We start from the raw sequence: 12,372 nt of genomic DNA on the forward strand, positions 1-12,372 counted from the left end.
CTCGAACTCGTGGACTCAAGCAATTCTCCACCCTCGGCCTCCCAAAGTGCTGGGATTATAGGCATGAGCTACCATGGCTGGTCAGAAACTCATATTTTCATGGAAGCACATTGATAGCTTTCTGCACAAAATATGTATTTAATTTTCTTAACTTAAAAAATCTAAATTGGGCCATACTGACCAAACAGACTGGGAGTGAATTGGGTTGGAAGGAGACTAGCACGGAGCCATCAACAAGCACGCAAAATGTCAGCATCCCTGAAGGACAGAGTGGAGGCTTAGAGGCGGATCCCAAGTAAGAGACCCCCCAGAGAGCAGGGTCAATTTCTTGACCCAAAATGAAATGCAATTTCATTTTGAGAATCCAAAATAAATAGGGCTAGACTAGAGGGTTCTGTGTGGCTCAATGGAATAAGCAAAGATTCTGGAGTCGGGTGGACCTGGGTTGAAATCTTGGCTTCTCAGAGCAATGGATGGTCTTTTCCCATCTTTGCAGCCTACACTTGATTAAGGTGTAATAAAACCCAAAGGGAGGGATTGAAACCGTCTTTGCAAAAATAGGACTGAGACAGTGAAAGAGATCTAACTTAACTGACTCCGCCTTGCTTCCAACCTCCAAGCTGTCCTTGTTCACTCCTGGGCATAGGCTGAACTGACTTTGGGAGAAACTTACAGTTTATAGTTTGTAAACAAAGATGGTAACAGCACTTTCCCAAAGCAGACCTCCTTCTTGCCTGGGGACTAGATTGCCTTTGTAGGACTAACATTAGCCACAAGATTACAAATTATGCTTTAGGAGTCATGCAGCTGGGGACTACAACATTCTGACCCTCCCTAAACTGCTCCAAAGATCAGTGCTTGTTTTGCAGACCCTGCACTTGATGGATCAGCTGGCCCCACGCAGATCAATCAACTGGCTCATCTGATCTTGTGGCCCCTACCCAGGAACTGACTGAGCACAAGAAGACAGCTCCAACTCCCTATGATTTCATCTCTGACCCCAATGCTCGGGGAGACTGATTTGAGTAATAATAAAACTCTAGTCTCCTTCAAAAGGAAAAAAAAAAAAAGAGGGGAAAAAAAAGGAATCTTGGCTTCCCAGCCAGTGGTCTGCACCTGTTTCTCATTGGATCTGCGTAAAACGTGACACATCCCCCTCGTTTCACGTCCACTTTGTTGACTGGCTCATTCCACTCCCAGAGATGCGGCGGAGTGCCTGCGCCTAGGAGCCCAATTTGCTGTCAGTTCCCCCCGTCCCGGGCCATCCTGTGCCTGCCTGATGTTCGTCACCCAGTGTAGAGGGCTCTGTCCTCAGCGGCTGCACCTGAGTTGGTGTGCTTTGTCACCTACTGTAGCTCCTGGAGGACTTTCTGCTGGTACCCTGCTAACTGCCACCTCTTCCTGTTGCAGGCAGTGGCGATTTTGACAGCCACATACCCTGTGGGTCACATGCCATACGGCTGGTTGACGGAAATCCGTGCTGTCTATCCTGCTTTCGACAAGGTGAGAACCCGTGTGGTGTCGTGTCTGAAACAAGCTTTTGAAATGACTGCTTGATAGACAGGGCTCTCTGATGAGGGACATTTTGTTGCTTCTCAATCCTGCTTCCCTTTGTAAGGTTAATGTGATGTTGGGGGCATTGAAGGAATATTTTCCTCAGAAAATAACAGGGGCAAGTTGAAGCTTACCTTTGATGCTGATCCCAGGATGCTTTTCCAAAGTGATCGTCCTGTGGTTACTTTCAGGTTATTCTCATTGAGAAATTATTTGTTTGCGAAAGGGAAAATAACCTTCCCCCAAAATCAATTTATGGGATTTTATTTCTGTGGTTTGTTTCTTTAAACGAATACTTTGCTGACCCCATACCAGGTGGCTAAGGTGTAGACAGGAAGCCGGGCGTGGCTGTCTTTCTGTGGGCCGGCCTACCTGCATGCTCAAGTTGGCCATAGGCAAGACCTGGGTCCAGTGTTTTGATATGGCAGACGTATTCCAGTGGAAAGCCTCTGTTGACAGCTGCTGTGTCTCCCCAGCCATGGGAGTCACATAACCCTTCTGCCCTGTAACTTATGACCCAGTCAGCACTGTCCTGCTGTCATTCAATTAAAGTCTATTTTATAGCGTTATTATTTAAACCTATAGACTTTTTTAATACTCTAAAAGAAATGACTGGTGAAACATACTCCAAAAATAGTCTACAGTGTTTTAAAATGATACACAGGAAGGAAGCAAACAGACTGCCACTTCTTACTGTGAAGGGCACCTGTTGTGCCTTGAATGTCTGCAAAACTAGCAGCCACTGCCGGCATCACGCTGTCTTATCCCAGCCAGAGCCTGTGAAGTGAGGAGGGGAAGCCTCCTGGCCAGCGGTGTCCGCAGCGCTCAACTCTGGCAGAATGGGCAGCTTGGCCTTGGACCCTGGGTAATGCTGGCCCTTCCCTCCTTCCCCCGCCGCCAGCCTGACCTCTCCTGGGCACAGGAAGCCCTGGGAAGCCACACAACAAGGCTAGGCCACAGGCTGCAGGCCTCCCTCCTCCTTTCACATGGCCACCAGCTTCCAAAATGCCCCCAAGACCGTTTGTGGGTTCTGAGAGGGGCGAGGCCTGTGGAGCAGGGACCTAGGGACCCCCTCTTCCCCACCACACCTTATAGCCTGGCTGAAGGGCACCCCTCCAAGCATCTCTGAAAGTGTGAGGTGGAGACAGAGGATCCAGTCTGGAGTGACCACCCACGTCTGCCCTCCTCCTCCTCTGCTCCTGCAGTTCCTGAGCAGTTTCTCTGTTAATGCGTGCTGGTGCAAACACACACACACATCCGCCCCCACACACAGCCTGCTCCCACTTCCCCATCAGGGCATTCTTCCACTGCCAGCCCCCAGGCCATTCCCTGTCTCTATCACCTGCCTCCTCTATTTCCCTACCCATGGTCACCTGGGAAGGGTAACCCACCTGAAAACCAGTGAGGGATTCCCCTGCCTAAGCTAATGGGCGATAGACCCAGAACCCTGTACTGAGTGTGGAACTTCCTCAGTGGACCATTAGTTAGGACCCACCACCTACTGGACTGTGAGTTAGGAGCCACCACCTGCTGGACTGATAGTTGGGACCCACCACCTACTGGACTGTGAGTTAGGACCATCACCTACTGGGAATATTCAGTTGCAGCATCAGGATGCAGAGCATCTCCTAAGAAATGCTTCTGGTTCCTGCCTCACAGGCCTTTGAGAGTGGACTCAGAAGGCATGAGTCACTTGCTGGAGAGAGCAGACACTGTGTTTGAGTGGGTTTAATTCAGTCTATAGATAGAAATCATTGTTTTCATTTCAAGGCATGTGCGTATAGAAGTAAATCTTAGAAAACCAGCATGAATATATGTCTTCTTGCTAAATTTCAGTTCTAGATCCTGATGAATAAGGTGATCATCTGATGAAACTGATGAGAAGGGCAAGTGCTGAAGTGTTAGAACCTCCTGGCTGCCTAGGTCTCATCTGAGATTTTTGGCCGCCTTGAAATAATAAAATTTAACAATACAACACTGTATGGTTTCAGTAAGAGCATCCAAGAAAAACATTGCTTTATTCTTGATCACAGAGGCTAGGAGCTATAAAAAATTCCTTTAACGAGCATACCTCTAGCCAGAACTTCAAGTTACTCCAAATCCTTTTAAAACCTCGCCCATTGTTGCCAAGCATTCCAGCGAGCTACACCAGCCATTTATGTGAATGCCGTCTATTCACCAAAACCTCAGGCACCTCCATGTGGACCTTCCAGAATTTGCTGCATTGACAGTTGAAATCCTCAGCTTCTTTGTGGGCTCCAGAATCAGAAATTTAAAATTTCTCACATACCTTCTGGGAGTTCTAGCTAAGTCTGAGCTGGGAGAGGTTTCCACTAGTGCAGATTCTCTTTAATGTTCAGTGACCTGCAAAAAAGGATGCTTCTGAGCCAATTGGGCAAACAAACTGAAACTCCAGTGCCAATCTAATGATACCTGCTGGTTTATTTCAACGATCTTCATGTGAATATGTGCCATTTTGCAAATCACAGTGCCCCTGAAGGAGCTGTGGTACGTTGCTGTCCCCATGGCAGTATGTGTGTTTTGCTGAGGTTCCCTAATTCTTTCCAACATAGGCCGCCTCCTCATCGTACCCAGCAGGGCACTGCTCCTACAGAGCAGTGGTGAATGGACCTCGGTCCTCTAACAAATCCAGGGCGAATGGACACGGAGGTCTCCAACCAGTGGGACTTGTACTTTGCCATAGAACAGTCTAGAAAACAGCTATGTTTTAGAGACTAGAATTAAGAAAACGTATACTCATTCAGAGGCTGGTGCTGGTGGTGGAAGGGATTTGAGAAATGACCTTAGCCTCCCAGTAAAGGAAAAGCACAAGCTCTTTTCCAGGTGGATCCTGTAGTAGCTGTGGGTGTGTGTTTCACGCGGCTGGATGCGGAGCCAGGTGTTCAGGGTTTGTTTTTGTGAGTCGGCTCTGGGACTAATTGGGTCCATAATGAGGCCAGGGTTATCCTTCTCTGCCAGTTTCGTGGTCCGGGGGCCAGGCCCTTGTTTTGCAGGGGTGAGGAGCACGCTTAGCAGTGCAGCTGGAGAGCCTCGGCAGGCCCCTTTGACTGTCAAGCCGGGGACATCTGAGCCCCCCGCAGTCCTGCTTGAAATGCAGTGCAGCAGACGTTCTTGGGGCATCTTTTCTACGCAGATGTTGTGCTGATTCAAGGGGAGACATGCAGGGCGTCACCTCAGCAAGCACAGCCTCGCTGGGGTTGGACGCATGACAGGACGTGGTGCCTGCCCTCAGAGAGCTCCAGGACCATCAGGCTTTACAGGAGGTGGGGCCCAGCTTGGAGGTCAAAGGTCAGAGAGGCTTTAGGAAACAGATGGGCTGCGAAGATGATGGGCTTTAGAAAGAGGGATGTTTTTGAAAATCAGGATTCAATGGCAGGAGGAACAAAAGCACCAGGTGTGTCAGGGGAAGAAGCAGGAAGTCCCATTTGGGCTAGAAGTGGAGAAGTCACGGCTGGAAAGTGAGTTTGTGTCAGATTGCACAAGGCCTTGAATGCCCAGTGGAATTTATAGTCCATTTGGTAGGGAGGAGAGGAGTCCTGGAGGCCACTGAGCAGGGCCATGGCATTTAGAGAGATGCCGATGGTGGCCAGGCACAGGGTCTGCTGGGACCAGGAGTGGGGTGCGTGGGGCAGGAGCAGGCTTCAGAGCCGAAGCCCCAGGACTGGGCGAGATGGGCTGCCCAGGCAGAGGGGAGGTGACTGAATTGGACGAGCTGCAGGGCATTGAGTCGAGAATTCACTCAGGTGAATGATCCTGTGCAGGGACCTGGCAGCTGCCCGAGAGACACTCAACATGACAGCCGCCTGGCAAACTGTCACTTGAAACCTCTAATTCAGACACATCAGAGAAAACAAAAGCAAGATGCTCTTCAAGATCCCCCAGTGGGTTCAGCCAAGGATAAGCCGGGCCCATTCATTGACTGTGGTTTTCTTTCCCCAGAATAACCCCAGCAACAAACTAGTGAGCACGAGCAACACAGTCACGGCGGCCCACATCAAGAAGTTCACCTTCGTCTGCATGGCACTGTCACTCACGGTAAGGACAGAGGCTCTGTCTCTTCTCTCTGTTTGGTTTTTGTAAAGGGGCAAGTTGCTATTTTAAAGGGGGAAATCTTATTTTCCACAATGTAATGTGATGCTAGATTAATTAGCAACCTCTTCAATACACTTTCTTCTTCAGATGTGAGTGATTGTTATTCAAGGAGGCCCTTGAGTCTAGGAATAAAGGACCTACGTCAGCCATTTCTTGGGACTTCTCAAATGCTGCAGAAAGGAAGAGGTTGCCTTTAATTGGAATAATACACTTGTCTTGCTGAAAAATTTCTAGCCCACTTTTTAAACATCAAAAGTCAACTTTACAACCATCCCTGTCTCTTTTCCCAATTTAATCAGCGTTATTTCAGTTTTCCCCAGTAAAAATTCCTTTCCAGTTATGTTTGTGCTGACATAGCCTACTTACTTGGCCATCACGTGCCCATAGGCATTGAGCCCCTGTGGGATCCCAGGCCCATCTGTCTGCTGAGGATACAGCTGTGAGCAAGCACGTGTGACACTGTGTCAGCAGCAGAGCCTGTCAGTATTTCTATGCGCAACCTTAAATAAACAACACACATCCTTCATTATCAAGCCCCTGTGTGTAATTCAGATGTGTTTGAACATTGATAATATTCAAAAAAACATGGATAGAATAGGTACATGCTTTAGAGTCCAAAGGACGTGGTATATAATTTAAGGTTTTTTAGAGTGTTTATCAACAGTGGCAAAAAACTTATCGTTTATAAACAGCCTTCCGTTGGAGACTGTGCCCTTTGGGTTATAAAGATGGAGATGAGAAGAGAATAAGAAGAAATAAGGGTCTTTTGAACTCGGTTCTGTTTTCCTTGCTTATTGTTGTCACAACACATGTCCTATTAAATCCGGTAGAAACTTACATTCGCATATACAATAGAAATATTTGCAGAAATGTTGAGATGTGTGCAGTTGTCATTGTCAATAACTAATAAAGAGGACCGAAGGCCATGAAGGTGTTGGATTATGCCAATAACGGGAGCACAGGGGCTGGGTCCTTCTTACCATCATCACAAGAACCGTGGAGCTTGATGAGCTCTGTTAGTGGGCCATTAAAATCAAGGCCTGCGTACATTTTAAACCTTTAATGGACATTTTGAAAGCCTGCAGCTTAATATTTGATCCGTTGATCCAACACCTAATTAGATTGTCACAAGGGCAGTGCCTATCACAGAAGACCTCTGACACTGCCGAGTCATGACCTCGTGTCCTCAGCTGCCCTTGTCACCACCAACACAGCCCCTTTTGCCAGCCTGTCCCTGTGGAACACAGGGGTGTTGGGAACCTATTCCAGCACTGCCTCACTGCAGAATTGCTGATAGCAATGCCTGTTTGAGCAGGGCCGGTTCCCTAGGCAGCCCTGCTCCCCTGTTAGCATGATTTCTCTCTGTGGTGCCCAGGCTTTTCCATAGTTCCCTAAAACATTAGCAAAACACTGAGCAACTTTGAAACCATTTAAAAGAGCGTTTTAGGCAGAACGGAGCAGGTTTCTATTCCAGGAAAAGACCTCAGCATTTGGAGACTGTGTTAAATGGCTGGAAGTCCGAGGTTGAATTGACTCTGCTGTGAGGCCCTGTGACTTGGACCTCATCTGCATATAAAGCTGACAACTCCTGGCTGCCGCTGGCTCTGCGGTCCAGAAACTCACCTCCTCTCTCTTTCATACTGTTTAACATCTTCCCGCAGCTAGAGGTGAATCTGATGGAGAGCTTTACCGGATTGGGCTTAAGGACATTCTCCTCTCTTTCAGCTCACAGGCAATAATTTGTATTTCTAAAAAAAAATATTCTGCAGCAAGTTTCTTTTGAAATGATAATGACTTATAATCTGGGAAAATGCTTACATTTCCCAGGTGGAGGCTTTACTTATTATTCTAATCCTCTATCTAAAAACCATCTGTGACTTGAAGTTTCTCAGGGTAAATTTTCACCTTCTAGAAATAGAGATTCAGAACCCTTTGTCAGAAAGGAACTTGGAGATGAACTAGTCAAAACCCATAATTTTTCAGAAAAGGAAATGATTCACACCGGACAAGTGACTTGTCCAAGTATCCAGTAATAGAACCAGCTACAGCCCAGCCTGCAGGGCATGCTCTCCAGGGCCCTGTCCTCTGAACCACACTGTTCCCAGAGAGTGGGAACAAATATTGGCCCTTAGGCCTCCAGATTGGGGCGCTTGCCACCATGCCTGAAATGGTGGTTTCTTGCCCATTAAAAACCACAGTATTTGAGTTTGTGGCTTAGGAAGGGTCTCACGTACACCATCCTTATGATGATTCAATCAATTGATCTAACATCTTGGCTAAAGGAGTTTTCACTGAAAGACACATAGAAAAAAATATAAAGAGAGATATTTCTTTTTTTTCTTTTTTGAGACAAAGTCTCACTCTGTCACCCAGGCTGGAGTGCAGTTGCATGATCTCGGCTCACTGCAACCTCTGCTTCCCAGGTTCAAGCGATTCTTCTGCTTCAGCCTCCCGAGTAGCTGGGATTACAGGCGCCCATCACCACACCTGGCTGATTTTTGTGTTTTTAATAGAGATGGGGTTTCACTATATCGGCCAGGCTGGTCTCGAACTCCTGACCTCAAGTGATCTGCCCGCCTCAGCCTCCCAAAGTGCTGGGATTACAGACGTGAGCCACCGCGCCCAGCTGGAGATTTTTCTTTCTAAATTAAACATTAAACTGTCCCTGTAACGAGTACTCACCTTATTCTGTCTCTTACTGTATTCATTCTTGTACATCTTGTGCTGCTCTTGGGCCCCAAACTTCAAGAGGCAGGGTCTGCAATGTCATCTTTTATCCCTAGGGCTTAGCATCCTGCTCGACACTGAGAAAGGTCACAGTAACAGGTTAACAAACACAGGAATCAACTAATCCCTAATTATGAGACAATGGTCAGTAAGGTACCGACAGCATTCACTCTTGTGAATGGGAATCTTCTCATTTATGCTCAGTTTGTTCTATCTTAAAAGCTTTTAAAAGGCCCTTGATTTTCTAGTCTACTTTCTTTTTCCTTGGTTTTGGGGGTTTTTTTAACTGTTTGTATAGCAGGGGTCTCACTAAGTTGCTCAGGCTGATGTCGAATTCCTGGCCTCTTAAAATGCTGGGATTAGAGGCATGAGCCACTGCACCTGGCCTGTTTTTGTTTTTTGAATTTTGAATTTTGAAACTTCTTAATGTCAGGAAATTAATGAAGCAGAGGTCATTGAAACAATTGAGAGCAGCACACTTGGTGTTTATTTCAGCGGATGCTTCTATGTATACAGTAGGAGCTGCGTAGTGATGCCACAGCCCTCCACACATTGCCCAATGTTAGCACGCTTTCCCGCACTCGGCTGCTTTGGGAAAATCAACTTTTGTCCCTGAGTCTTTGAGAAGAGCTGACCCCCAGGATCCTGTAGACGCCCAATGACTTAGTGATTCAAAGGAAAACGTATACTGTCCAGAATCAAAATGCATCCTTCCCTCAGAACAGCCCCCTCCCCAGGCCCTGACATTTGGAGTTCAACACCTGCCTTTGCCTGTGAAAAATACAGTGGTGTCACTGCTGACAGTTAGTAAGAGGCGCATTTCAGCATGCTACAATGACGTGTTCGTTTATTCCCTATTATACATTTTCTATTTAAATTTAGAGTATCTATCCTACTCCAGAAGTTGGTTCTGCCCTTGTACTCTTATCCAGCAGTTTTGTTGACCACTGGGTTTTAAGAAAAGCAGCAGATGTCTTCTGCCCAGTGTGGAAGAGGGGCTGAAGTCTGAGGGGTGTAGAGTAGGAAAATGGAAATGTTCGCGATTTCTGTTAGCATCTTGCTTTCAGTCCTTCAGAGCTGCGTAGTTAAGCATGCTCAGCCAGAGGTTGGTTGATTGATCTCTCTAAACCATCTGATGGGCATGAGGATGAGAAAGGGGGTACCTTTAGTTGATCCAAAAGATTGGCTTCAAAACAGTAGAACTGTCAGATGAAACGGAATCCCCTTGATAGCAACGAGGGAGCAGACACAGTGCAAACCCAGGTTAGCAAGGAGCCTGCGGACTGACAAGCAGCTGTTTTGGTGTGAAGGGAAGCACATTTCAAAAATATACGCAGCATAAAGCCATTTGGAAGAACAGCTTCAGAGGGTCTGCTTTCACATGGGAGCGTGCGGGGTTGCAGCCACGCAGAGGAGATGCGTGGCAGCCTCACCATGCAAGGTGCCTCCACCGGTGCTGGAGTCAGAGCCAGTGGTCGCCTTGCCCTGAGCCTTCCTGGACAGCTGCAGCCTCTGTCGCTCATGTGACTGGCTGTAGAACACAGTGACAGTGAGTGTGCCCTAAAAGGCTGTGCTTCTCTAGGTAGACACTCCTGGAGCCACAGGCTGAGGCGGCAGTGAGCTCACAAGACAGGAGCAGGCACCGCAGTCCTTCTCTTACGTGGGGAAGGCAGCGCAGGGCTGAACTTACAGAAACCCAGCCTCCTGCAAACCCCTGGGGCCTATCATGATGCCCTCCTAGACTCAGGATGTGGGGATGAGACAGAAACCACTCACCGGCTGGGCTATATCTTCCAACAGTCCTTTTGGTGGGGAAGAAGTGTCCCAAAAGAGGAACGGACCTCCCTATTCCTGGATGCCAGGCCAAGTGGTGAAAGCCAGCCCATTAGGCTGCTAAGTTTACCAAATTTGCCAATTTACCCAAAACATGACTTTTTAAAACTGTTTCTGAAGTCCATAGCCAATCATATTTTAATAAACAGAAGTTTTTATCACCTTTGGATGCTTTTAGTTGACTAGTTTCCATTTTGATTTCACAATGGCAATTTCAGAACATCTGCTGTTTATCTTCTCAAGCTCTCTGGTCTGCTGTACTTTGGGGAGTTAGTGCCAAGAGAGGGGGACCCTCTGCTTCAGGAGACATAGAGAAGAATCCATGCAAAGCACTGGCTTGGCCTCTGCTAAGGCCTCCCCAAACCATTAGCACACAATGGAAATAGGATCTCTCCAGACGGATCTTGGCAAGCAGAGCCAGCCAGGCACTTTTGTGCAGTGCACAACCTACATGACCATACCCAGCACCCCTGGGATGCCACATTCAGAGAAAGTCAGAGAAGGGGGAGAACAAGGATCAGGGAAAGGAGAGTGACTGAATGTCAGAGAGGTGGAGTAGTGTGAAGGTCAGAAGGAGAAGGGAGAGAGACTGGTCAGAAAAAGAGGGGAGGTGACGAGTCAGAGAAAGCTGGAGCAGAATGGCAGAGGTGGGGTTACAGACAGGGAGAATGTGGAGGCCCCAGAGACCCTGGGGCCCTCCCAGCCCTTGGGGCCCTGCCTATCCTTCCTGTAAAAAATGGCTGTAAACTTTAGAAGAGTTTAAAAAAGACAAGATCTTAAAACTCAGAAAATTTGCCAAATTGTTGGTTGGCCAAATTGGTTATCCACTGGTTGATTTTTGGTGAGCTGACCTGTTTCAAGATGGCAGGTGTGGATGGGACTCTGTCCAGGGCTGGCCCCGCACACCCACATTCTGATTATGCAGAGGTCATGGGACTGTGCCAGGGCCCCCAGACTACATCCACTGGTCCCCGAATAACTGGTTTCACTGGCTTTAACACATGGAGGCTGCTTGATGTGGTGGGGCTGGGGAGGTGTTGCTGTCACTTGAGGCAGAGAGAGAAGGAAGCCTGGCCACGCTGGCACAGTGTGCCAGTCAAACCATGTGGCCTCACGCAATAGAGTGCAAGGGTATCTGAGGTCAATGGCTGTTTGTATTTAAGGATCTGATTCTTTAAAAAAAAAAAAAAAAAAAAGTTAACATAGGTTTTTACTCTGGATCTTTCTGAGCCTTGCTTTTTGCAGTCAGTGGGGGGTTAAAGGGAGACCGTGAACCTGCGTTCAACCTGGAACCTTCTATATTGTTATGGGTTGAATAGGAATCGCCAAACATTCTTATGTTAAAGTCCTAACCCCCAGTACCTCAGAATGTGACCTTACTTGGAAATAGGGTTAAGATGAGGTTCTGGTAGGTGAGTAGGGTGGGCCCATAATCCCCTATGACTGGTGCCTTTTTAGAGGAAGAAATTTGGGCACAGACATGCACACAGGGGAAGCACCACGTGTAGGCTGGAGTTTTGCTGCCTCAGCCCAGGAGCTACCAGAAGCCAGGAAAGGCCTGGAACAGACCCTTCCCTAGCACCTTCAGAGGGCGCATGGCTCTGCTCACGCCTTGATTTCAGTCTCCAGAACTGTGGGACAGTAATTTTCTGTTGCTCAGAGTCACCCAGTTTGTGTTATTTTGTTTTGGGTGCCTGGCAAGCTAACAACTGTGATTTCTGAAAGGAGGGAATCTTCTCGTCACTTAAGGCTACGTGGATTGATGAACCAGACTTCTCACTATTCAACTCACTTGTTTTTGTTTTTTATTAGGTTCTATCTCCTTTTAGTTTCATGAGACATCTCTATTATTTTATTTCCAGATTCTCCGTGTGAGTAGAGGATTTGCTTAGAAATATAACCCTTTATGCAGTGTGGCCCTGTGTCTGCATTTTTTAGTTTAATTTTTGTTTTTTGTGGATACCTAGTAGGTGTGCATATTTATGGGGAACATGAGCTATTTTGATACAGGTAACCTGTGCCAGTACTTACATGCTTAATGATATTTTTGCCAAAGGTTTCTGTGGGGACAGGGGGTATTGACATCATAGCATCTGATAGAAGTACCAGGACTAGATTTAAGTTACTTTGCTTCTTGTTTTTTTT

At 47.3% G+C, this 12,372-nt stretch overlaps 1 protein-coding gene across 1 annotated transcript in view; it reads left to right on the forward strand.

Moving 5' to 3' along the window:
• Window positions 1–12,372, forward strand: part of ANKH (ANKH inorganic pyrophosphate transport regulator) — a 162,010-nt gene that overhangs the window by 123,983 nt on the left and 25,655 nt on the right. Inside the window, exons 7-8 of the mRNA XM_055246359.2 lie at window positions 1,411–1,503; window positions 5,515–5,610. Of these exons, the coding sequence (XP_055102334.1) occupies window positions 1,411–1,503; window positions 5,515–5,610 (189 nt within the window). The remainder of the gene's footprint in view (window positions 1–1,410; window positions 1,504–5,514; window positions 5,611–12,372) is intronic.

This window comes from Symphalangus syndactylus, chromosome 16 (genome assembly GCF_028878055.3).
Source record: "Symphalangus syndactylus isolate Jambi chromosome 16, NHGRI_mSymSyn1-v2.1_pri, whole genome shotgun sequence".
Classification (NCBI taxonomy): domain Eukaryota; kingdom Metazoa; phylum Chordata; class Mammalia; order Primates; family Hylobatidae; genus Symphalangus; species Symphalangus syndactylus.